Source organism: Leptosomus discolor, chromosome 1, assembly GCF_034619465.1.
Source record: "Leptosomus discolor isolate bLepDis1 chromosome 1, bLepDis1.hap2, whole genome shotgun sequence".
Lineage (NCBI taxonomy): Eukaryota > Metazoa > Chordata > Aves > Leptosomiformes > Leptosomidae > Leptosomus > Leptosomus discolor.
In genome coordinates, this window is record NC_141391.1 from 22,450,866 (window position 1) to 22,478,541 (window position 27,676).

The window sequence follows — 27,676 nt, forward strand, 5'->3', positions numbered from 1 at the left end:
CTACATGGACTGTATCCTCTGTGCTTATCTGCAGTGCTTTTGTCATGTTCTGGCTTGAGTGCATGACTCCAATGCCTTGGTAGTTGTTGTACAGTGTCTTACAGTAGGAAGGCTGAAGCAAGTGCTTTGAAAGAAGAAAGGTGAAGTATATTTTTAGAAATAACTGAACATGTGCTACACAGATTCATAGCTCTTAATTTTGTTTTTGTGAATATGATACATATTTTTCTGTACATTCCAGGTTGTGAGCCATGCCTTTGGTGAAAAGGAATATTGAACCGCGGCATCTCTGCCGAGGCGCTCTGCCAGAGGGAATTACTAGTGAACTGGAATGCGTAACGAATAGTACCCTTGCTGCTATCATACGCCAGCTAAGCAGCTTAAGTAAGTATCTGTAACTTCCTGCAAGTATTTGATTCCTGATGAATAAATTAAGAGATTTAAGATGGGTTGTTTTAAATAGCAAAATTATGATACAGGACATTGCCATTTATGTAATATAATAATATAATGTTGCTTTATTACTTTCATGCTTTTCTATAATTGGAATTTTATACAAGAGGAGCCTCTCCAAGAGTTTCAAGTGTTAAAAAAAACCCCCACAAACCAAAAAAAACCCACAACGCCCCCCTCCCCCCAAAAAACTCCCAAGCAAAAAAAAACCCCTCAAAACCACCAACAAAAACCCAACCAACCAGAAACTTATGGCATAGAAAACCAGAATTTTTCCTAGCTGAGAGAAATTGGTGCAAGAAACAAGACTAACACTTGAGTTAATTCTTGGCTTTCAGTTGTACAAGATGAAGCCAGCAAACTCTGCTGCCTCTTGGCATCAAATGATACATTGGACTGAAATTTCAGTTGGTCTTAAAGTGCTAATATTTCTTAAGCCTTTTCTACATATATGATCCGTTCATATGGGTGAAGTTAAGCACATACATCAAAAGAATGGCATTCATTGAGCAAGCCTGTAGGCTACTGTTGAGGCAAGCTAGTGTCAGCTCCATACAGAGGAACCTAGGCAGTACACCTGTCAGTTGACACCACAAGTAGCAATTCTAGAAGCATGCCTGGAGTGCTTGCAAGAATAATATTTCTTAATGAATGAGAAATGAGATTTCTTCAGAGAGTGCTTAACAATCAGCAGCTGTTGTTTGTGCTGATAAGTCTGGTCCTAGAAAAGAGATTATCACTTCATCAGTTTCTTCACTTTGTAGATGGAAATGGTTTAAGAATGTAAGAAAGTCTGTATGGAGTTTAGACTATGGGTCCCACAAGGTTCGGTGTTCAATTTGTGGTGAAAGGAAATAGCCTATGCTTAGGGAAAGAGTACAAGAAACACAGCATGTTCCCTTTCCAGTAGTCAGTGATTCAGGGATTTTTCTGAGCTGGACATCCATCAGAATAATCCTATGTAATGAGCACTTGTAAATTTATCTGTGGAGTTACTTAGATGTGTTCAAATAGGGATTGCCCTTTTTTCTCGGTCCATGTCCTGTGGCAGAATGTCCAACAACAGAAGCTGATCTGTTGCTTCCTTTTGATAGTGGTACTTTCTGGTTCTTGAGTTTTGAAAAATAATGAAAGATGATTTCATCCCGTGTATTTCTGTAATCATCTATGGTTTTATTAAGTCTTTATCGTGTTCTCCTGGTGGTATCTTTTCCAGGTGGGGGTGTCCTGATCTGTTAGTATTCTTTTTGGATAGAAACCATTCTGTGTTTCTCATGATTGTTACTTCTGCTTTGGATATATAAGTTAGAGTATGGTGGGGTATTTTTAAGGTGGAGTGTTGAGGACTTCAGATCATAATCAAAACAGACTTTGTTTTATCGTTAGTTCCCTAAGAATTTATAAAATTTTGATTGCTGCTAAACATTGAGTTGATATTTTCAGAGTATTTTCCAAGTGATTCTCTGATCTTTCTTGAGCAGCAGCTGATGATTCAGTGTCTAATATTGTTTATAGTTAACTTGTCTTTGTATTGTCATTGAGTTTCATTTACTGTTTGAAAATTACTGGCTAATGTCCTAATTACATTCAAGGATATATAACAAGACCTCATTTTGGTATTGTACTATGGTTGCTAAAGTATGGATAATACGCTTTCCACTTGTCTGACTTGCTAGGAATGTCTAGCTTTCATTTTTCCAGATTTGGTTTTGGGGCTAATCTTCCGGTTACATTGTGCATTCAGATACTCTTATGATTGTTGCCGAGGAACTGGCTACTTACACGATCCATATCCTGCAGTTTTCCCTTAGTGGATTTCTCAGGTCATCAGAAGTCTCTGTGGACAGCCCTCAAGTACTTTTAGTGTCAAGTTAAAGATCTGTGCAAATAAATGTGTCCTTTGTTTTAGCAGATGAATAGATGGTATTTAATGAGTGAAGTCTATCACCAGGCTTGTCCATAGTCTAAAATCTGTCATGTTTGCAGAGGGTTTTTTTTCTGCAGACAGTGTTTGTTTTGCCTGTGTTTCAGGCCAACTGGGAGCAAGGAAATAATCATAGAAAAATGCTGTGCTGGAGCTTATGTAGTATGTCCTGCTGACAGCATCAGAGCTTGTTGGTGTTCCGACAGCTTGAAGCATAGAGAGAGTGAGCAAGTACAGGTCTGTCTTGCAGTCACACTTTTTAATGCTGCACTGTGAGCTCAGATCTCTGCTGCTGTGTACCAGTTTGGCTTGCTTCTACCTCTGCTGCTTTCAGGAGACATGAACAAGTTCCTGTCCAAAGGGAATGTACTCTCAGTGCAGCTTTATTATGTCTTCAGATTTGGGTTTGTTTGCAGCCAGCTGGCTTGGAGCACAGGCAGTGAGCAGTGTTGTGTCTGAACTGTGCACTTTTATATAAGCTTGACTAGGGGATTCACCTCCACTTGGGAGGAGGGAATCTACAGGGGTGGATGATTGGGCGCATTTGCAGCCTGTACCTATAAGTACCATGATGCTTTACCTAGAAAATGCAGTCGTGGAGCAAAGGCTTTGAAGAAAGCTTCCACAAAATACTCCCTGACTTTTGGCAGTGGAGTTTGGTCTGATGGCTGCAGGATTCCAGCCAGTGAAAAAAGCTGCTCTCTGCAACAGGATTTGTTGCACCATGGTTTTGTTCCTGAGTTTTGCATATGTGTATATATGGTGAAGAAATAATAAATTACACCTGACTGAAGACTAAATATTAAAAACTGTATATGTACACCTTTATTGAACTTTTCTTAGTTAGATTTCAGTCTATACATTAATATACTCATTGTGTTTCAAGTTGCATTACCGCTTTTTGACTTTTTTCCTTTCTGTGAGTCTTGAAATATTTTATATTTTTGTGTCTTTGGCTTCTCCATTCATTCAGCCACTACCTGTCAGACTGAAGTCTTACTTCTGCATGGGTATAAACCATCTGTATGTGGGTACAGAACTATTTTCTTTGACCCAAATGCAAATGATACCAAATGTTTTTTGCTATACAACATACAATGGAGGAAGTGTGATCTGTGGAGACTTGGAAGACTTCTGTTTTCCATGCAGAGAGTGATGACCACCAACTTACCTCCTAGTATTTTCTTGGGTAGATTTGCCATTGGCTCAGTTTCACTAGTTTGCATGCAGGCCTGAGCACACTGTGTCCAGCTTTGTGTGACTGCTTTTCACCATGGCTAAATCAGGTTGAGTTGAGAAGTTAGCTTTTTTGTCATTAGGTATTGCTGCAGAGGTACTGTGAGGAAGCAGGTAAGAATCAAGACCTGGTCAGTTACAGCCTACCACTTTTGCTTATTAAAAAAAAAAAAAGGGGTGGTGGTGTATGATCTAATGCTAATTAATCCAGTTGCAAATTGGTGGGTGGAATCACTGCTGTCTTCTCCATGTTGTGCTAAAATGGTCATGTCCTGGGTGAATTCCAATTTACAAATCACCAGCCGATTCTGTGGGACGTTTCAGTCCTTCCCTAGGACCCTGAGGAGAGCATTAGTGCAGCGCTGGCTCACTTTGAGGCAGCCCCAGTGTCATCATTCTTCATGTGTCTTGTAGAACTGATGCCTGAATGCCAGGTGATGACATTGGTCTACCTTTTCTCTTTGATAATGCATGGTGTGAAAAGTTGTAACCCTTTTAATGCACTGTAAGTCTTTCTGTTAACATGAATGTGCTTTTCCATGAACTTGAATATGCTCTTCCATGTACTTGTGCTATGGAACAAGGTGTGCAAAGGAAAGCTGCACTTCTTAGACTGAAATATGTGAAAGGAAGCTAGCCAGAGTAATAAACACTGTTGTGTTTCCAGTCTTCAGACAAGCCAGCACCATTGTTGAATTCCTCTTCTGTTACAGCACTGAGCATTTTGACTGCTGACAAGAGACCTTTGGGGCAATGTATTCAATGTGTTAATGCACACCTTTTTATGCAGCGTGTGAAAATCAATTGTGATTAATTCAGGTGGTGTCTAGTCTCTGCCAGAGATGTCATAAACTGATATGGCAAGATGATGCTTCATGTAATTACTGTAGAACTTGGGTAGAGGTATGTCAATTATTTGCAAAATACTCATATCCAGAAACGTCTTGCAATGCTTGGAGATTTTTGTGAGCAATCAAATATACAGCTCTATGAAGATGACCTGTGGAAGTGCTAGAAAGAGATACTTTTGTTAATTGACATTAAAACCTATGGAGAGTGGGGATTTGGTGAGGCAGCATCATGACCAAATTTCCCCTCAACTACTTCTGTGGTTGGAGGGAGCCTTAGAAGAAAAGATTGCATAATTCCTTTGGTGTTTTTTAAAAAATTAATATTTAGGTTGCCTGTATGTTGGGAAGCACCTCATGTTTTAAATGACTGTCTTACAGTACCAAAACCAGCTCTTGAGTTGGAAGATTCATACTTGTAACTTCAAATAGTTTGTTTTTTCCCCTTGCTTGTTCCTTGTTGTGTTGTTAAAAATCTAATTAAAAAGATGGTAACATAGAAAACACTAGAGAAGTATTACTTTATTTCTAAAACTTACTGCATTATGTTAAGCAGAATAGCGTGTTCCAATATTGCTTTACCATGTCACTGTTTTTACTGACAAGATTGGCAACCTTTCACTTGTTTTAGAGTAGCAAGTGTTTAAAAAAAACCCCCACCCAACATCATAGAATTCAGTATTAAAAGTATGTTCCCACAAACCAGCTTTGTGACTTATTTTGCCTCCTGAAAGATGACTGACAAGCACCTATCTGCTTGACTTCCCTAGGGGTGATGTGTGTTAATCTTAGAATGCGGCAGTCCTCCTTCAGCAGGCTGATTTCAATATATTAACATAAACTAACATCCATTAAAATTTATTGATGTTTTGAGCACTGAATACTGGTGGCTGAAGAATGTAATACCTGCTTGATTTAGCTGAAGAGCTGAAAAGCTTGTTTGTTCCATAGCTTGGAACAAGCTCTTAATTTGCAGCAACTAAATGAAATGGGGATTATAATTGAATCTCAGCTAGCTTCTGAGAAGCACTTTGAGAAAACTTCTGGTGTGAAGGTGGCTGAACACAAGGTGAACTTGACAAGGGTTGTCTGGAGAAGTTGTGGAGCCTCTATCCTTGGAAGTATTCAAAACTCAACTGGACACAGTCCTGGGCAACTGGCTCTGACTGTGCTTTGAGCAGTGAGTTGGACAAGATGATTTTCAACCTCAGCTATTCTGTTTGGAAAGGGAGGAGATTAGGCAGCATACCTTGCCTATCCACCTTCTACATAACCTATGAAGCAGAGCTGGTATACACCAAAATATCTAACATTTTGGGTTAGGTATTGGCTGATCTTATGTTTAGTGAGGAAATCTATTACTGGTAAAGTCTTCCATTCAAAGCAAGGGAATTGAATTATTTTTTTTTTGTTTGTAATTTGCAAACAGTGCTTTCGGATATTGTTTTAGTGTTGTTCTTTTCCCTCCGAGTAAGGGATCCAAGAAAGGGGCACATCCTGTTGACTTCATAAGTGTGGCTGTTTTTTAACTTTGATTATGGTCTCCAGATGTTCACAGGATGGAATCTTGTCTGTACTTTTCTTTGTAAAAATATTAAGGTTTGTTATAGGACCCAACTTAAAATGTCATCAATTTCTGTTCTTTTGGAAGTAACTTAGGTGGTTAGTACATATTCCATATTGTTCCTATTAGGCAAAGTTTCAATTTCCTCCTGACCTCCATTTCTGCTCTTCTGACTTGTCTTGATACAGGTCGTAACAACTTTTAATTCAAAAGTAGGGGTTTAAATTTTTTTTTTGTTTAAAAAGCATGGCTAAATGCAGGAGCCAGGATTTTGCCTTTTGCATGGAGAACTGATGGAGTGTGGGTGTTTTGAGAGGGGGTTGGCTGCAGAAATTGTGGAGGGGGAGGTCTTAAATGAAGCAGCAGTATCTGAGTAGGAGGGGCCGAGACCCAGGTTAGGTGTGGTACTGTCAGTTGAGTCAGCAGGAGCAGTGAGTTTGAGTGGAATCTGAAATTTGTAGGGGAAGTTCTGAGGCAGGTGTTAAATTGGGAATTCTGATCCGGAGTGGTTAAGAGGTTTGGACTGGAGCGGAAGGAGAGTCAAACTGTGGATGAAGATGCTAGTACTTTGGGAGGTGGGAGGTCTAGGAAAGGAATGGGCATGTACAAGGATCTGTGGACCAAGAGGGGATTGAGTTTATCATGTGACACTCCTGTCTGCTGAAGTCCACTGAAGTGTTGTAGGCTGCAGGTCTGAAGTGGACTATCCACTCTCATAGTGTCTGAGAAAATATAGCAGCTGAAACAGATTGAAAAGGTTGTAGGCTCCTCTCTTGTGCTACATCAGGTCCAGACTGGCCATGGGTAAATGAGGTCAGTGCAGTCTTACTTGGTCTCTCAAATGACTTCAGTGACAGCAACACGTGTACGGTGAACACTTGTAGAGGTAAGTGGGCTCTTGGTTTTTATCTGTTTCTCTTTGCCTTCATTTTGATCTTGGCTTATAATTAAATATTAATGACTATGGGTTGCAAGACTTTAGATTTCAAAATTTACTTCAGAAGCCTTTATGGACAGCAGTAACTTTGGGCCTTTATTTTCATCAGAGGCAGGTTTTAATAATTGATTGTCAGTTGGCAGTAGTTCAGCTACATAAGGATTAAAATTTGAAAGTCTCTCTGGTTTCTTTTAAGTACAAGACTAACCAGAATGTCCAGGAAAACAGACTCCAGGCAGCATTTATGGTATACTTTGAGATTTTTGTACAAATATGTTGCCCAAAACTTAACTGAATGACAAACTGTGCCTTTATAATCCTACACCTACTGTGTGTTGTCATAACTTCTTGATACTGATGCCACTTGTTTTGTGTTTTGTAAGTCTTCAGCAAGGGCTTTCCCTGTCCATTTTCTCACACAGGCAAACATGCTGAAGACATATTTGGTGAATTGTTTAATGAGGCCAACAGCTTCTACATCAGAGCAAATTCCCTTCAAGACAGAATTGATCGCCTTGCTGTCAAAGTTACCCAACTGGATTCAACAGTAGAGGAGGGTAGGTAATTGCATGAAAGCATTGAGCCAGAAGTGATGTTGACAAGACCACAGTATTTAATTACACAAAAATCTCTATCTTTTCAAAGTAAACCCGAGCTGATCTTTCATCTTGTTTTCTCAGTAAGGCAAGCTGGGAAAAATCATGCTAGCAGAGTGAGGAAAAAAAAATGTTCTTGAGTCATATAACTGTCTTAATTTTGAATTAGTGTTACTTCAAGAAGCTCCTGTAGTAATGGGGCCATTAAGCTGCCTTTTTCACAGGGAAAACTTGTAGTTTGTGATTGTCATAAAACAGAAGTGAATGAATATAGACCTTACTGGAAATAAGTCAGAATATTAGGAAAAGTTTGAGACAGTAGATCTATTTATTTTGGGGTGGGCTGGTCACAAACTATATTAGTAGCATCTGTTCTGCACTCATCTAAGACCTAGATGAGGCACTGCGTGATTGCATCAACTAGGTGTTTCTAGTGACTAGAAACAGTATTTCCTTTAAAATGCTGTTATGTCCTCACTTGCTTACATGTTTGGTCATTCACTTCATAAATACACAGTAAAAACAAAGGATTTAAGTAACATCATTACATTCTTTGAAAGCAATTATTTGGGTAGGTAAAACATGCTTCTCTGTATAGCTTTAAAAGCTGTAACATGTCTATTTGCTTCTGTGTTTAGTTACATGTCTGATCCAGCCACTGCATGTACTCCCTGTTTAGATGATTCCTGACACTTAGGAAAATGTGACAGCTTGTTAGAACAAGAGTGTAATATTTAGTGATAGTTATTGGTACTTGTGACTTAATAGTATTATTTAGTTGGTTTATATATTAAATATTTATTTTGGTATGGTTTGTATATTTAATACTATTAATGCTAATATTAAATGTTACTGTTGATATTTAACAGTGTAATATTTAGTTTCCCATTTTCAGCTTGTCACTGTCTGAAAATTATCACATCTTTTTTTTTTCCTGGTTTTTGAACATGTGAACAGGTAGAGCATCACAGCTGATACTAGCACTTCTTGCTGTCTTAGAGGTCAAGAAGTATATGGAAACATAGACTAAGCTATTATGGAGTCACTATTCAGCTTAGACTTTGAGGCATGTTGTGGTGGTAATATGAGCAAACTAGATGATATTCATACACTGTAGTTTCTCTGTGCAGCAGTGGATGATGTTAGTCTTCATGACTTAAGTCCAACATTTTTGGAAACGCAGTCCATACCAGAGGTTGTTAAGGGTTTTGGGGTTGTTTTTTTTTAAAATCATAGAATAGTTTGGGTTGGAAAGGACCTTAAAGACTGTTTAGTTCCACCCCCACCCCCCCCCTGCCATGGGCAGGGACACCTTTCACCAGACCAGGTTGCTCAAAGCCCCATCCAGCCTGGCCTTGAACACTGCCAGGGAGGGGGCAGCTGCAGCTTCTCTGGGCAGCCTCTTCCAGTGCCTCACCACCCTCACAGTGAAGAATTTCTTCCTAATATCTAATCTAAATCTGCCCTCTATCACTGCACTCCCTGATCAAGAGTCCCTCCCCACCCTTCCTGTAGGCCCCCTTTAAGTACCAGAAGGCCACTATAAGGTCTCCAGGAGCCTTCTCTTCTCCAGGCTGAACAACCCCAACTCTCTCAGCCTGTCCTCACAGGGGAGGTGCTCCAGCCCCCTGACCTTCTTTGTAGCCTCCTAGGGACCCGCTCAAGCAGGTCCATGTCTTTCTTGTGCTGGGGACCCCAGAGCTGGACGCAGCACTGCAGGTGGGGTTTCACCAGAGCAGAGCAGAGGGAGGGCAGAATCACCTCCCTCAACCTGCTGGCCATGCTTCTGATGCAGCCCAGGATGCAATTGGCTTTCTGGGCTGTGAGTGCCCATTGCTGGCTCATGTTCAGCTTTTCATCCACCAGCACCCCCAAGTCGTCCTCCGCAGGGCTGCTCTCAATCCACTCATTGCCCAACCTGTATCTGTGTTTGGGATTGCCCTGACCCTTGTTGAACTTCATGAGGTTTGCACAGGCCCACCTCTCCAGCCTGTCCAGGTCCCTCTGGATGGCCTCCCTTCCCTCCAGCGTGTTGACCGCACTCCACAGCTTGGTGTCATCAGCAAACTTGCTGAGGGTGCACTCAATCCCACTATCCCTATCACTGACAAAGCTGTTAAATAGCACTGGTCCCAGTGCTGACCCCTGAGGAATGCCACTCATCACTGGTCTCCGCTTGGACATCAAAATGTTGACCATGATTCTGAGTGCGACCATCCAGCCAATTCCTTATCCACCGAGCGGTCCATCCATCAAATCTGTGTCTCTCCAGTTTAGAGACAAGGATGTTGTGCGGGACAGTGTCGAATGCTTTGCACAAGTCCAGGTAGATGACATGAGTTGCTCTTCCCTTATCCACCAATGCTGTAAGCCTGTCATAGAAGGTGACCAAATTTGTCAGGCACAGTTTACCCTTCATGAAGCCATGTTGGCTGTCACCAGTCACCTCCTTGTTTTCCATGTGCCCTGGCATAGTTTCCAGGAGGATCTGCTCCATGATCTCATGATCTTGCCAGGCTCAGAGATGAGACTGACTTGCCTGGAGTTCCCTGAGTCTTCCTTTTTTCCCTTTTTAAAAATGGGATTTATGTTTCCCCTTTTCCAGTCAGTGGGAACTTCACCAGACTGCCACGACTTCTCAAATATGATGGGTAGTGGCTTAGCCACTTCATCCACCAGTTCACTCGGGACCTATGGATGCATCCCAATGTCTCATTTGTATTATGCAATACCTCCTGTCTAGTTTCCAGATTTTGAAGAGTAATTAAAAGCAACCTATTGGAAGGGGAAATAAGTGTATGCACTGAGAATTTAATCAGTTTTTACTTTAATTGATGGCAGTTACTGCTCTTGCATTGCTAATCGTCTTTCGTGTTGACAAGCTACATATACAAGCTGCTGTCACTTTAGTGTCAGTACAGGAAAATAGCTAATAAAATTTCTTAGAAGTTGAAGTCTTCGTAATAATTCGTTGTACTGTCACTAAATACATTTTTGGGTAGCTTAGGCATCTAAGTGAAGTATAAATTGCTAGGTTGCTTTAAAAAGCCTCTTTAGATTTAATTGTATCAGTGATTTCTTATATTCTTAGGTATAACTAATATGTAATGTATATATAAAAATGTTTTATATATAACTAATGCTGCAGTTGAAGTTTAATATAAATGACTTGGACTAAAAAGCCCTGGAAAAATGGGATTTGTGCTCTTTTGAATGTCTTCCTTTGAACAAGAATGTAACAATTCAGATAAATGCATCTGAAAAAACTGCCTGAAATAACTTACTGTTTTACTTATATGCAGGTTTAAATAGAAAGTAGTTTCTCAAATGATGTTTTGATACTTCAGGTGACATGATTGGGCAAATGACAATATGGAATGAAATACTCTATTTCTAATTTTTTTCTGCTTTAAAAGCTATGAGAGAATCTAAGTGGTCTTGGAGTGAGAGGCAAGACCTCAGCACAGGTAACAAAAATAGTTGGGTAGAGAAGTCTTGAGTGGGGTTTGGTTTCTGTGATGACAAAGGATAACAGCGTACCTTACAAGGTCTGTATCAATCCTTATGCCTTTCTAGTTTTGCAGGTCATCAATATATTAAATTTTTGCCCAATACTTTTTCAGTTACCGTATGAAATTCTCAGAGTTTATTCTTGACACTCGATAAATTAGATGAATAGGCAAGAAATATTAGATGAAATGTGAATGGGAATAAAACGAAAACAAGCCAGTGTATTTTGTTTGTACTACTACATCTTACTCTGTTGTAGAAAGTTGGATCAATTCAGGAAATGGTGTCATTGTAGAGAAGCCTGAGAAGACTTAAGCACTCTGTTCAACTGGAGTCAAACCCCTGTATTTCAGGTTGCCTAAGAATGGAAGATGTGGAGAGCTTACTGCCACTGTTAAACTGTATTTGTCATTATCTGGATCTTTTTAGCAATGATTGCTCTGTATCAGGAAAATTTATATTAAGAATGAAAGTCTTGCTAAAAGTGTTAGGAACGATTAAAAGCAACTTAAATCTTTCATTTGAAATGAAAGGATGAGATGGCTTGTTTGCCCCAGAATTGCGTCTGTGAAAAGCTAAAATGGAAGTATGTTACTGGACTGTATAAAGAAGGCAAGTATTTATCTTTATAGAGAGATGAGCAAAACTTAAGATCAAGGGATGTTGAGTTATGCGGAAAGATTTTGGAGGTGAAAGATGTGGAACTCTCACAGGAAGTCGTGGAGGCCATAATTTAATTAAACTTAGAGTGGGGTTGAATGTGTATGGCTACGTGCGGCTATAAAATATGCTCTGTCAGAGGAATACCAGACCTTGTGTTTCAGGCTTGAAGCCAGTCTTTGCTATTAGAAGTCCAGGTTAAATCTCATCCAAAGGGGAGATCATTGGACCATCTGCATGTGACAGGATTCTTGCAATATCCTCCAAGACAAGACACAGTCCATGGTCTCATTATTTTAAGTGAGGCCCTGGACCAAGTGGAACTTAAATCTGACTTACTATGGTAATTCTTATATACCTTTGTGCTTAAATATCATGATTATCCACTAAAGAAAAATCTTTCAGTTTTCCTTCTATATTTTGCTGAAAATATTTTAAATAGCTACTGTGGAATGGACTTTATTTATCCATATGTTAACTTCAGACCTGTGATAAATGTATTTTCGTTTCTAACAGTATCATTACAGGATATCAACATGAAAAAAGCATTCAAGAGTTCAACAATTCAAGATCAGCAGGTAGTTTCCAAGAATAGCATTCCGAACCCGGTGGCTGATATTTATAATCAGAGTGACAAACCACCACCACTGAATATTCTTTCACCTTATAGGTACGGAAATATTGTTTATGTTCTTGTACTTTGCCCTTTATCTCCTACTTGTATGCAGAGAATAATTAGAGCAGAAGGGAAAAGCTGTATTGGTTATTGAGATTTGTTTTTTTCAGGGACTTCTCTGTTCATGGAAACAAAAATTGATATTACCACAGCTAAAATCCTAAGTTGTACCTGACAAAAATTGTCATATTTCAGCATAAGTGTTATATGGCAGCACAGGATCAGAGAGCAAGGGCCATTGGTTATGTAAAAAGTGAAAAGAAAACTAATATCTACTAATCTGCTTTCTTTGGGTCATTTATCCAGAAAGCTGGATTTGTTGCTTTGGCACTCCCTTTATTCTCCTGTTTCCCCCCAACATGTACACACGTGTGCACACACAATCTTTACTTTTTCCTGATTACTTACTGGTGAATAAAAGAGCAGCAAGCAGGACTTTGTTTCTTGTTTTGTCTTCCTGTTTCCATTAAGCTTATTGTTGTTCATGAAATTAGTGAAATTTGTCTGTCCGAAGGGTTGTGGACAGCATGTTTTTACTGTGTCCCTCAACTTCTGAGAGGTATGAGATTGAGGTATCTGTGTAAAGCAGGCACTCAATCTGCAGTAAATTATTTGAATTTTTTTTAGGAATGACATAGAGCATTTGCAGTGTATTTCATTTTTAAAAGCTTTTACTTTGAAAGTAAAATTGTTAGTTTATAGCTGAAGGACATGTTTTTGCTGCTGCTACAGACAATGGTGGTGTTTGTTTATAGGCATCCAATTAGTAAGAGTTGTTATCGATCAGCTGTTCTGCACAGCTATGTCCTAATACGTATCTGGATGACAGTGTCGGTGACCTTTATTGTTATTCCTGCTTTATTAGGGATACTTTAGTGAAATGTACTTAAATTAGATTTCTTGGTAAGTCTTGTACATCCGCTGAATTTAAATTATTTGTATTTGCCTTGGACAAAGCTTAAAGAAACTTCGATTTGTAGTCCAAAGCTGGAGGAGTGGAAGAGTGGCCCCAGTCCTCCCTTCAGTAGGTTAGACATTTGTAGTGAGATCATGTAGCGAGGAAGGATTTTATGGCCGTATGACCAGACAGTATATAAGATCCGCTCTCTGTACCCTGCTCCAGTGGTCGTAAGGTTTCCAGGTGTGTGATCCTCATTGCTCTTGGTCTTACTGGTAGAAATTAGTACTCAACTGCCATCAATAGGACCCACAGCCAAAAGGGACTATGAAGGACACCAGTTTAGCAAGCTAGAATGAGATCACTGTCATATGCTGCTTGGACCATGCCAGCTGTCCTGCCGTGTTGACTTGCCCTCATTGCTTTCCCAGGAGTTAAGGATATTAGAAGATTCCCTGTTTCCAGGCCATGGGGTCAAATTTGAATTTGATAGCAAACCCTTTTTTATAGCTTCTTAGTCTGGATGTCCCTGGCTCCTACTGTCACTTGGGGCTGGCAAGCCCAGATCAGCTCTGTCTCAAATTCTGCTGGAATAGTCTGGTAGGATTCAGCATTTCAGTTGCCACCCTGTTCCTAGCCTGTTGCCTAGTTAGAATAGTCCCACAGAGAATAGCAACTCTCGTGCTTCCTATCGTAAGGGCAAAGGTACTCAGGGCTATCTCATTCCGAATTCAGATCTTAAGACCTGTCTGGATTGAACCAAACACTCCTTTTCCAGTCCTTTTGAGGCAGTTGAGTTCCATTCCTGTGTTCCTCTACACATCCTGTCTTGGCAATGATCTTCTTGCAGCACCAGTGACTTTCACCCTGAGCCGGCTGATGCTGAAGCCTAGTCAGCTCCTGCAGAGCTCTGATGATGCATAGCCTGGGAGCATGCCTCCCAGAAGGCTGTGGACTCCACCCTTTTCCCCTGAAATTCTTGGCATGAATCAAGGCAATCGTAACCTGTAACTACCAAGAGCGGCATTTAATGCACTTGGCATGTTGTCATCCTGAAATGCAAAAAAGATGAAGCTTGTACAATCGTCAAAGGTGAGTTCTGTTGGTTTGAAAAATACTAATTCAAGATTTCTTAGCTTTTCCTCTACTGTATTTCCAGGGATGATAAGAAAGATGGATTGAAGTTCTATACTGATCCTTCCTATTTTTTTGATCTTTGGAAAGAAAAAATGTTACAAGATACTGAAGATAAGCGAAAAGAAAAGAGGAGACAAAAGGTAAAACCAAACATAATAGCAAATGTATGTTTGTTTATGGTTGTCCAGGCATAAAAATTCCTAGGTCATGCTTAGTCTGTGTGCATGGAAAGACTATTCCTTTTTAGATGTGTCTGTAGATTCAGTTGGTTCAGGTTTTGTAGCTCATACTATTTTAAGAAGTTGGCAAATTGAATTTTAGGAGTACTGTAGTTGTCTTCCAAGATGCTTTCTTTAATCCTTTGCCAGTTTCTGCTTATTAGGACTTGGCAAAATGGCCCTGTTGTGCTTTGGAAAAAGACACTGTGATTTTTGGGGTGGGGAAAGGACTTTGAATTATGTTTTCCTTTTATTTTTGTGGTTCTTTATCCAGCAACCTCAACTCCTGTAGCAAAACAAAAGCTTATCCAGAAATAAATATTTTGTTGGGCTTTTTAATTCCTTGATAGTAACTCTTCACGTCTCTACACTTGTTACAAGTTAGTAAGTGATAACACTCAGCGAAATTATTCTGTGGTTCAGCAACAAGAGAAGATTAATTTTATGAGTAATATTCTTTGTTTCCTCTAAGTTTAAAACCAACGAAAAAAGGCTGTCTCATAGAAAAATGTCTTCAGTCCTTCTGGAATATCTTCAGCAGTCTGATCAAGGATGTGTATTCTGATGCAATCAAGATTTTTCTTAACGGATTTTAGTTTTGAATGAAGAAATTAGTTGCTACTTCTGCAGCTTCTTTGTGGTCAGTTTTTATTAAATCTGGGGGCTTTAAGGCTTTCAAAGATAATTCTGAAAAAAAAAAAAACCCAACCAAAAAACCCAACAACAAATGAAAGTTTGAATCGATGACTGCCTATCTTATCTGGCAGAAGGTGCCCTTTTAGGTAGGTTCAGTGAGAGATAAGGGATTTAAAATAAAAGGAATCCAAATGATGAACAGACTGCTCAAACGAAATAGAAGGAAGCTACTTAGTTTCCAGTACACACACCCGTGCATGTGTGTAGGTACACGTATGCATATATTCGTATATATTAGCATACCCATACATGTGTGTGTATATATAAGCAGGTATCATAATATATTGGCAAATATAGACATGTATTATACACATGTATGTATACATAATGTCTAATACGTGAATATGCATGCTAATGGATATTTGTGTATGTACAACATGTGTATATATATGCTAATACATATGGTACCTGCTTAGAAATCAAATTGTAAGGCACGACTGGGAAGCTTTACTATTCTGTAGGAGTCAAAAATGTTTTCTATTTTGACAGGTATCTCAGTATTGAAATACTAAATAGAGTTGAAAAAGCTGAGTAAACATTTTCAGTAAAGTTACTGTCTAAAGCAACTTATTAGAAAGTATTCAGTTGGTTATTTGTATAATTGTATACAAATCTATATGCAAGGTTATTATCCCACTATGTTCTCAGTATGATAAGTCTCAGAGCTGATTAGAAGATTGGAAGTAATTAAAGCAGCTTTTGTTCTCTGGTTTAGTTGTTTTTTTTTAATATTTCATTCACTATTTGTTTATGTAAAATATATAGGGATAATTGCATCTTTGGATTTTTTCCTCCCACCTTATTCTCTTCACAGTTAGATCTTTTCACCATAGGGATAAAAAGAAACTATCAACTGCTCATTTTTTCATTCTGATTTAATATTAAAAAGGGAAAAATACAAAAGCTGTTTAAAAAAATTTGTAACAGAATATCCTTGAAAATTTCTTGATAGCTTTAGAGAGATTTTTACAAACCACTTTATATATAGCTTATTTTAGGCCATACATCTCACTGCCATCCATGGTATATTTTTTGTAGATTTTAATTGTCTTATTACAGTCTATGAACCAGATGTAAAATATGCTCAGTTTCAATCGTGTAGGATTACAGCCATGCATCACAAATTCCCCTTGATAACTTCTGCCTGAAGTGCTGTTGGATTTGATTAAATGTATAACCAGGCCAGCTAAGAAGAAAGCAGCATAGATCTGAGTTTGCAGGGACAGGTATCACTCTGTGACAGGAAGAAATCTGGTTTTTGGCTTTCCAGAAGCTGATGTGCAAATGTGCTTTTTATTATCTGCAACCTTTAGAGAGCTGGAGGGTTTGGGCAAAATGTCTCACAGGCACTGTTCCTTCCATAGTTTGCTTAACAGACTCTAATTTTCTTTTGTTCTTGTCCTTACAATAGCAGTGACCAGGAATGAATCCAGAGCATTTATTAACAATTTTTTGGCTGAAATTGTGTTTTGGATGTACTAAGTGAAAATTCCTTATGCAATTTGTACTCCTGCAGAAGCACAAAATATGAAAGTTGTTGAGAAACTGCAGGTAAAAGATGCGTATTGTTTACCAAATTATAAACTAGGCATCCAAATGCAGCCCCACTCAGCTGACCAAACATAGGTGGCTTTTAGCCTCAATTTTTCAGGTGGTCAGTGAACCCTGAGAATACTCCTTGCACTAGAGAATCAATTTCCCAATATTATTTTGGTAACTTGCCTTAAAAGCTTGAGCTGGTGCAGCAGAAGGTTTGTGAGGGGTTTCATTTTCTTGCCTTCAAGTATCAACTTTATTAATTGTTTCTGTATTCAGTTTAACTGAAGAAATCTAACATGGGCTTTCTCTGATTTGGCTCTTTCAGGTGAACTCTTTCTCTGAAGAAAACTCATTTTAATTCTTTAAGTTTAAAACCTGTGGTGTTGGCCTTTTTTTTTTTTTCCTGTCAGACTCTCAGTAGATCAGTGCATAAGAGTTCAATGAAGTTGGTTTTGACTTGTGCGCGTATCGTAGTATTCTGAATTGAATGACCGTAGCAGACCAGCTGTTAACCATTGGTTAACCAAAGGAAAGTTGTTCTACTTTGCGTTTTATTGTTCCCCATTTTTTCTGAGGAATTATTAGTTATTTAAATAAGTAGAAATCTTTAAATTTGAGGGCTTGTGTTTCAGAAATCTTTCTCGATGACTTGTCATTGCCAGGATCTTGTGAATTTGTGAATTCAGGAAGATACTCCAGGCTCACGCTTCCAGTTTTTTGAAAGTATCACAAATACTTGCTGAAGCTACTTTCTGTTACTAGCTCTCATTCTTCATTAAGATACTTGAAATATCATTTGCTAACTCTTGATGCAAATACAAAACTTAAAATTAACTTCACCCTGTTTGAGGCCTCTAATATGTTTGTTGTGTTTGCTGAAATCGCTTCCTGCCAGCAGCTGAATGATGTACCTGTTTTCTGGCTTAACCTACAGCATCCACTTGTCTGCCACAGCTTCTATTACACTTGGTTAAAGGAAGTAATTCTTCTCAATGTTGCTTAACTTTTCTAACTGTAATTATCTTGAAAGGCTTCAGCTCCCGTGGAACTGTGTTGTCATTGCCCTAGGTACTAAAACTAGAGCTGTCACCGTTGTTTGTCAAGGTAATGGAAGCATTACTGGAACAACTTAAACCTACTCTATTAGAGGTATATGTAGTTTTGTCAGCTGCTAGTAATTGGCCTGCCCCACTGTTTTGGAAGAAATTAAATGTTTTAGAGATGTATGCATCTAGTATTTAATCCCAAAATGAATACCAGTAGGGTTTAGTACTGTTTGAGTAAAAAAGGGTTCTAGCATGTTTATTCATTAGCACACTTTGTGGATGCTGGTCTGGAGTAACCTACCCAACTGAAATCTGATCCAATAAAAACAAAGTAAGCTTTGTGTTTATTTTGCATTGTTTATTTATACATGCATATATATTTACCTTCATAAAAAAGTAGTGATCTTTTTAAAACCAAACTTTTAGATAAGTCATATGTAAGCTGTCACATAAGCTCTCCTGATTGTACAGGGATTGTAACTAAATGATTGTTATCCAAGCAGCATCATACTTTGGTCAAAAGATGGATATTTACTTCACCTAGAAACTTGCAAGAAATATGTAGTTGTGGCCCTTAGAGGATGGGGTTACTATTCTGTGAGGAGACAACTAAAGTGTATTTTCAGTTAACCAAAAAGCTTACTTGTACTTTCCTCAAGTCTAGCATGATTTAACAACAAAGTCTTAATAAATGAACCAGGATAATAGTCACAAATTAAAACAAATTAAATTTTGCAGCAATCAAATGAAAAAGACAGATCTAAAGGCTTTAACAAGCATATATTCAACTATGGTGATTAGCAAAACTTTATATACTTAAAATAAAGCATGACTGAATCTGTCTCCCTTCTGCTTCAATTCCTGTATGGGAAATGTTGATGTGAAGTGGTGTTAAAGGAGGAAGTGAAGCCTTGCATAACCTGGATAAAAAAGGATGTGATTCTAAAAAGTAGGGGAGGAAAAAGATTTTTCTAGGAAGGAGTGAAGAACCAAGGTGATGATCTTTACTTAACGGGAATCAGAACAAAAATCTACTCACTGCAGGGGCCAGGAATGAGCAAGTGTTGCCTGCACAATTGGAAGTTGAACTTCAAAAAGACTTTTCTCTGTCATTCTTCATGTTAGCGGATGAGGATCAGCAGGTCCCTCTTACAGACATGCATGAGCAAGCAAAAGATCCAAAACAAGGGCAGGGAGACCATTTGATAGATTTTTGTTAGTTGTATTATCCTAAATACATTATTTCAGATTTATTTACTCAGCGCTGTTTGACAGTTGGAGTAAAATACCTGTGTTCATCTGTCATGTATGTCTGTCTTTTTGGTGAGGCTGGCTTTCTGACTATTATCCCTTACTTTGAAGGTAGAGATTCTACAATAAAATGCTTATGTATCAGCATTTTACTGAACTCTTCTCTAAGTAACATTGAATATGACTGAATTCTCAGAATAGGGATATAATTCTTTCCTGAGAAAATATTTTCTAGCAGCTGGAAGCCTGATACTGACTTATTAATAGGTAAAACATGTTTAACCTAGTTATGATACAGCATTCTAAGATGTGGGCTCTAGAGTTGATTAAATAAAAAAAATCCAGCACCCTTGTAAACATTGAGAAAAGGAGTAGCACATAAATACCTTTCTCAGTTTGGATTGAGCAAACTTGGTTTTCCTACAGAAGCACCAATATGTTTCTTTTTATATTTGTACTGAGTAGTCAGCAGTAGCCGAGGACAACATTTCAGAGGTGTGAAAGCATTGAGTTCCACTACTAGGAGATGTTACTGATAGATAAACACTGACATTGATTTGGCCTGAAATTATATAGAAAGATTTAAAAAAACTAAACAGACTGATTTGTCATGAAGCTATCAAGCTGTAATGTATTACTGGCCTGAATATTACTGACACATTGCAGAAAGAGTCAGTGTCGTTCATTTTTATATGAAATAATGGGAAACAATGATGAGGAAAAACTAGGAGGAATTCCAGTAGGTAATCAGATATAAGAAGGGAGAGGATGTTAAAACAAACAAAATAATTTCACACAGACTATGAAACAGGAAAGTGTTTCTAATTTTTCCCCACTTCCACAAGGCCTTAGATGATTGTGACCCTAACAAATAACCCTGAGCATATTTAACATTCTCATAAGACTGATTGGCAGGAGAAGGAAATTACAAGTCTTTCAGGATGGTTTAAATAAATGGCATACAATGTCAGAAGAAGTTAAACTTTCTGGCTTTTAAAATCAGTCACACTTCTGTATTGGGGAAAACAGTAGGTCGGTATCCCAGTAGTGCGTGTATCCTACAGAAGAAGGGCAAAGCAGGAGTCTTACTACTAATGAGGTTCATAGCGCAAGGAGATGCTCTCATTTTCAGTGCAGAGAAATTTTGTGGAGACTTGGCTTCATCTGTAAATCTGGGCTTATTTCCATGCACTCTAACTGCATTTTAACCAGCTTTTTTCCTTTCCTTTTTTTCTCTCTTTGCATGCTTTCTTTCTTTTGTTTGAACATCAGGAGCAAAAGCGTATAGATGGCACCACCCGTGAGGTGAAAAAGGTTAGAAAAGCCAGGAACAGACGCCAGGAGTGGAATATGATGGCATATGACAAAGAGCTTAGACCTGACAACAGGTTGTCTCAAAGTGTGTACCATGGAGCATCTTCCGAGGGATCACTGTCCCCAGATACTAGGTCTGTTTACAGCAAAGCTGTTTGTTATACCACAGTTGTATGTTCAAAAATACTGAGTAGAGTTAGGTATTTTTACAGGTTGGGCATAGTTAGAATAGACAAAACGTACAATACATGTATTAAAGTTCTTCTCAAAAGTATTTTAAAGCATGAATAACAAACTCTGTAATGATATTTTTTTCTTCATCAGCTTCAGGTGAGCATTTTGTCATTATGTTGTGCACTGTAGTGAAATAAGTGTTTGCATGCTTTGATCTTCAGTAGATGTAGTTACAAAAGCATTTAAGTCTGCCTCTACTAGATACTGTCAGTGCTTCTTCCTTTGTGTGTAGTTTGTTGTATGTTACGCTGCTGGTAGCTTAATATGTTTCTGTCATCTACTCAGTCGAGCATATTTTTGCCTCTAACAGAATGCTTTAATGGGGGAATAGTTCAGCTTTATTGATGTTTTATTTGTCTAAAAAGCAAGCTACAAAAACAGATGCAACATTATTGCTTGAAATAGCAGAAATCTCTGCTCGGGGACACACAGTAGAATTCATCTTCGTTGACTGAGATTCCCTTTGAGCTCAGTGGCAGTTACCTTCTCCTGGTATGCACAGAAGTCTGAGGTGTTTTCACTAAGCTGGTCTCACTAGAGGATTGTTGCATTTAGTGTATTTCCTCTGTTGTGGTTAATTGCTAGCAGTAATGTTAGAAATAAATAGATTCTACTGGGAAAAGTGTGTGACAATTTAGTGTTTAAATTATTGAATTAGGTTGAGGAAGCAGCCACCACTGCAAAAGTGTGGACTGATACCTTCAGTCCACTGTTCAGTGGAGATTAATTAAAAAAAAACCCAAAATGCTCAGAACTTTGTGTATGTAATGTTTTGGTCTTTGTGAAGAGTAATCGACTTGTAACTGAAGCAGAAAATTTAAAGAAAATTGCTGCTGTTTCAATCATATATTCAGACACCCTGTCTTTGTCTTAAATACTTTAATTGCCAATTTTGTTTCTTTTTACAGTTTCTAATGCAAACATTTTCTCCTGTTTGTCAGTCTGTAATGTTTCACTAAGACTATGCTTTCCATAGGTTGATCTGGTCAGCTGTCAAATGCAAGACATGGATGTTTTTCATCATGAGTTCTGTTTCACACATTTTGAGTCTTTTTTGAACCTTAACACTTTGCTCTCAGGATTCCCAAGCTTCAGTAATCATGTTGAAGTGATTTGTTTGTATCTCCCAGCCATGTGAACATATATGTGACTTTTGCAGATACCTACAAAATCTGTTGGATTTTGTAAGCATAAATTGTAGGATGCATCATTAATGTTGGATAGAGATGTCATGGTGTGACACATCTTGTACTTCTATAAGCCTTTCAAATTTTATAATGTATGGAGAACTTTGAATTTCAGTGAATATCAGTGATTGCATCCTGAAATCTGTGTTTTTACTTGCATGAAGGGTTAATTTTGAGAGTGATAGTGAGGTGAAGGCTTTCTACTTTTTCTCTTGGGGTAGCCTTACCTGTAGGAACTAAGCTATAAAACCCCCATACATCTGGACGTAAGTACTGGTTTCAGAGACATTGTTACACCGACAGCTACTGTATGAGCAGCGTTTTATAAATAACGTTCCAAAGCAGGTTCGTTTGGCTATATTGCGATTCTTTTTCAATGCTAAAGTAAAAAAAACTCTCATATTTCTTCTCGTTTGCTAATTGTAAGACTTACTCATTAAACAGTGACATCTGAGTGTCCAGACTGTGGCAATTTACAATGTATTTGTTATACTTATTGTACTTTAGAGAGAGAAACACAAGCTGAACCCAAACAGAAACCAGCAAATTAATGTGAGAAAAGTAAGAACAAGAAAAGAAGAGTGGGAGAGAAGGAAAATGGGCATTGAGTTCATGAGTGACGCAAAGAAAATGGAACAGGCAGGAAGCATGAAAGAGGACAAAATGCCCAAAGGGTTTGTCGTTTTGTTTTACTCAGAGCCCTGGCTTTTTGTTGCTTACCTTGCCTCCAGTCTTACAGATAAGTGCATCAGTTTACTATGTTCACTAAAAGCCAGGCTGCACGATTGTTCATTACTAAAACATTTGCAGTAACGGGATGAAGAGATCCTTTTGCTCCCTCTCTTGGGCTAATTTGACAGAGCATCCTAGACTTTGTATCTTTATGAACTCTCTGCTCAACTAATGCTTACATTTCCCAGTTTCTCTAAGCCTTTCCAGCAAAATTAATTGTGCAAACAAATAAAAAGCATTTTCTAACTTTTGAAATTGGTTTTCTCTGCTTTGGTAAAATACGTTTTTCTGCATAATTGTGAGTGCTTGCAGTATTGCTTTCCTTTTTCTGCTACCGTTGTTAACTTAAGGCAGGCCTGATAAGTATTTCCGTTTCAAGCAATGAACTATCAAAATCATTGACAAAAGCAGTATGCCTCCTTATGGCTACTAAAGAAGTCTAAAATCTGGAGAAAGCTCTACATTTGTTTTGTTTTTTCTGAAGTCTGCATTATAGGAGGACATTCTGCATGCAGCTAGTTTGCTGAAATACTGAAAACATTCCGTTTCAGTCCTTTTATGCTGACTTGTCAGACTAATTTATTTTCAAGTCATGTTAAGCTGAACCATGATTTTTTGTTGCATTTGTTCTTGTGCTTTCTGTGGACTTAGAAGGGAATGGTGCTTGAGAATAATTCTGGTTGCATTCTTTTTAGCTTTTCTCGTGAGCTGTTTAGATAATACCCTGTTACACTCACATAATCTGTTTGTTCTTCTGCATCCATTTACTTTAATTTTAGGTCCCATGCATCTGATGTTACAGATTATTCTTATCCTGCTACTCCGAATCATTCCCTCCATCAGCAGATAGCAATGCCTTCATATGGAACAGGAGATGGTCCACAGTACATGGCAGCATCCCAAAGCCATGAGCATGAATATAGACCACCTTCCACCACTGTACGACATGCTACTTTAAACAGACCTCAGCAACCACCTCCACCTCCACCCCAGCCTTCAGATGGCCAACATAGCTCAGTACCTGTGGTACCAGCAGAATATGGGTAAAACTCCTGATTTCTTCAAGTGGATTCTTGGCAAAACTAGAGGGATGCATGTTTTTCATAACCGTTGTAAGATACAATGCGTATACACAAAAAGACCCCAAACACACTAGTTATCTCCCTGGGGAGGACAGGAAAAAAATGGTGTAATTTCTGTGTGAACTGAATTTAAGTAAAGAAATAGTGAAAGCAGAAATAATGAACTGTGTATTGAATGTGGTGAAATCAATATGCTTGTAAGATATTGAGGGTTCCTAATACAGTATTAAAAAGGGGATCATTTTCCTTTAAAGTGGAAAATAGTTAAATTGTAATTTGAATAGTATTTTAAACTCCAGGAAATGTGCAGAAAACATATTGCTCAGTGTGGTTAATGTGGCAGTCTGTGTTGCATCCCTGAAATGACTTTTTATGTCATTGACATATAACAAGGAGCTTATGACAGAATTGGAAGGGATCTCCTCAGACACAGAATCAAGGTCCCTACTGCCACAGACACCTCCATAATTCAAGATACGGTTTTATCAAACTCCTATGTAGATGTTTTGCCTTGAAAGCCTTCGAAAGGAAGGCTTGCTCCAGAGTACTGGCTCTCTGATAGCAAGAAAACATCTGTTTTCTAACCAGTCTGTGGCTGTTTGTTCTTTTGCTTAAATAGCTTAAACTTCTAAGTTGTAACCCCAGGAAAATTGTAGTCATTCTTGCCTATGTTGTTTTAAACTAAGCAAGCCAAGGTTTTTCAGCCTCACTTGATGCATCCTGGGATAGCATTTGCCCAATTCATGACTGTATCATGCTGGAGATGACTCAATTATGCTGTGGTTGACTGCTCCAACCTCCATTTTCTGTTATTTCCAGTTTATAACAAATACTTGTGCTTAGTCCCCAGGTACATGACCGTTGTCAGTGTATCACAGTTGTCATACGTTGGCATGTGTCACTGAATGTTATCAGTAACTTTCCTTCAGCTCCTGTCTCCTGTATCTAGTTCTTTACCTACTTCATAACTTTTATATTCCCATTTTTTCTGCTTAAGAATTCTTTTAACAAAGAAATTGGCTCTTCCCTGTTCTTCCTTTTTAAAGTATCAATCAAATGTATCAATTTAATTACATAATATTTAAATTGATAAACTTGACTGAAGAAGCACATGAGATGCATGATATACCTTTGGGGAAACCTTTCCATTCATACTTTCCATTGTCCTCCATGCCTATGTCTTTTATTATCTTTTAGTATTTGTTCTAACACTTGGTCTTCTATGGAAGCGACATGCATAGTCTCCAGTTTTCTTGGTCCCTTCATGATAGGCATTGTACTTCATGTTTGCACAGAGTAGTTGTTTACTAACAAATACAGCTTTATACTTAACTAGGCAGGAGTATTAAGATAAACTTCTCACCTTGTGGAGTGCTGAAAGGTCACTGCCCTTAACTTTCTCATGTCCCTTAAATCGCAATGTATTACCAATATTTGACAATTCATGCGTTTATAACCATGTGCATATTTAACTCACCAGTTTAAATTCCTTTTGATATTTGTTTTAGCTAAGGTTGGATGAGAGCAGTTTAAGGGGTGATGCTTCTGTAAGTCCTAACTTTCAATGCATTAAATGTTTTTGTTCTGTTTTCTATAGGATGCTTCCAGCTCAGATGGTGGATTATTACAATCCTACAGGTCCTCCCCCTCCTCCTCCTCCCCCTATGATTCCTTCAGCACAAACTGCATTTGTTAGTCCCCTTCAGCTTCCTGTGCCACCTTCCCACTCTGGACTGGCGACTGGCTCTACGTATGCGGCTACTCATCCTCCTCCTTCTAGTGGGCTTGTTGTCACTGCTCCTCCTCCTCCTGGCCCACCTCCTCCCCCTCCAGGCCCTCCTGCTACAGGTTCATCCCTCTCTTCATCCCCAATGCATGTTGCTCCAGCTACGGAGGCGAAGCGGCATGAGCCTGCACAGCCGCCCATAAGTGATGCACGGAGTGATCTTCTTGCTGCCATTCGAATGGGTAAGTGGAGTTTTAGCTTTTTTTTCACGGAAAGCGCTGTGTTTTCCAGTGACCTGAGTTCACAGCTTCTGTTCCCAGCAGGGCAGAATGTCGTTGAAAGACTAGTTAACCACAGGTACCACAGACCTATTCTGACATTTGTCGACCCCGACTTTGGATCTTTTTCTAATGCCTAAAGATGTAGAGCTTCGTCAGGCATGTTCTGGTATTTGTGTGGACGTAATCAAATGAAAACAGTGCTTGTGTTCATTATGTAAAGTAGCCAGTAGATGTATGTGGATTTTTTGCCTCTGTTCAGAAGAACTGGGTTATCCAACACCAGGCTTCAGCCCACTGACTTTTCACCAGTGACTAGTGGCTGTTCCTGACTCTGCTTACACTACAGAGCTGTGGCTCTAATGGTATTTCCAAATACAACTATGAAAACTTTCATCTTCAGATGAAAAGGACCTGTACTTGTCTTGACTATTTAGTCTTAACTTGTTGTTGGCAGTTTTAGAAGTCTGCAAGTATTCAGTCTCTGAGAATGGATTCTGATCTGCCTTTTTTTTGTCTTTCTCTTCCTTGCTCATGGAGTCTTTCTGACTCAGTGGTTTCTTTGGTTTTTCTTCCTGAATGTATTGTTAGAATGCAAAAAAAACTCACCAATAACAATATGAAATTTAAAATCTCATGTGCAGAAAACTTTGAAAGTAATTGTCTCTACAGGAATTCAGCTGAAAAAGGTGCAGGAGCAACGCGAACAAGAAGCAAAGCGAGAGCCTGTTGGAAATGATGTGGCAACCATCCTTTCAAGACGCATTGCCGTGGAATACAGTGATTCCGATGATGATTCAGAGTTTGACGAGAACGATTGGTCAGATTGAACCTGATCCAGGCCCAGTGACAAGTTCATGAAATACTTGGCTTCAGTGATTTGCTTTCTTAGCAACGTGTAAAGCAGGACATTGACATGTATTAAGGCGAGAGATCGAAGTGCTGAAATTCAATTGGTATTATTCAGAATGCTGCAGCTTAGCAACTCTGGTAGTAATGATGTGATTATGCTTATGCAGATCAGACACTTGTCTTACTTTCAGTATTTACCGCATAATACTTAAGTGCCACTAAATGTAGCAAATCATGCGCTGTGTGCAAAATATGCTGCAGTTGTTGCACTGTTACAGAACCAGCATTTTATTTTACCTCCCTGATCCGAAGGGATTAAAATATATTTTTTGACTTTACATCTTATTCTTTTAATTATGTAAGCAACTTAGGTACTTGTGAATTGGTCTGGTTGTTAGTCTTGCAGGGCAGTTAGCTCTATGACTGAGTGTTGCGTTCCATAAATATGACTCTTAGCTTTTTTATTAGTTACTAATTATGCCCATCTTCGTCCATTTTTGATCAATTCTGGGCTTAGGTTTTTTGCATACAGGATTGATATTATATGATATTTCTTCTTATCTTAAATATGTAGCAGATGATGAAACGTATGCTTTGAAGAATGAATCCGCACGGTCCAAAATTAACATTTTGTGAGCAGACTGGTGAAGTTTGTAACAGCTCTAGGTTGCTGGCTGCTTGTTGGGTAGAGTGCTGGGCAGCCTCAGGTAGGTAGCAGATGCACGTCCATGTTACACGTGAAAGTTAAAGTACCTGTAGAGCTTTCTGGTTTTACAGTACAGGTCAGCGAGATGCAAAGTCTTCAGGCTGGACCTGGCTGAAGCCATATGGTCATTGCAGTGTAGAACAGTTACTCTGTTGTCGTGGAAGATTGGAACAGTCCAGATCTAGCAATCGGGTGCATTTCACAAGTATTAAGCTTGGTCTTTATGCCTGTAGGTATAAATGTTTGTAAATAAGTTTTGTTGTTGATTTGTACATGTATAGCCATGACAGATTGTTTTCTGTTTCCTGTAGCACGTTTACTCAAAACAACTATTACTTTGATTGTATTTCTTTCCCAGTACATCCCACTGATAGAA

The 27,676-nt window shown here is 38.7% G+C and overlaps 1 protein-coding gene across 2 annotated transcripts; it reads left to right on the forward strand.

Annotated features, from left to right (window-relative positions):
- Positions 1 to 251: 251 nt before the first annotated feature.
- Positions 252 to 26,572, forward strand: WASF3 (WASP family member 3). Of its 2 annotated transcripts, none has more exons than XM_086481841.1 (8): positions 252 to 384; positions 7,385 to 7,519; positions 12,245 to 12,398; positions 14,462 to 14,579; positions 20,462 to 20,637; positions 23,436 to 23,699; positions 25,336 to 25,706; positions 26,415 to 26,572. In XM_086481841.1, the coding sequence occupies exons 1-8, from the start codon at positions 252 to 254 to the stop codon at positions 26,570 to 26,572; spliced, it is 1,509 nt and encodes a 502-aa protein (XP_086337967.1). The 2 variants fall into 2 exon arrangements, with proteins under 2 accessions (XP_086337967.1, XP_086337966.1); XM_086481840.1 differs by lacking the exon at positions 20,462 to 20,637 and adding an exon at positions 22,432 to 22,598.
- Positions 26,573 to 27,676: the final 1,104 nt, after the last annotated feature.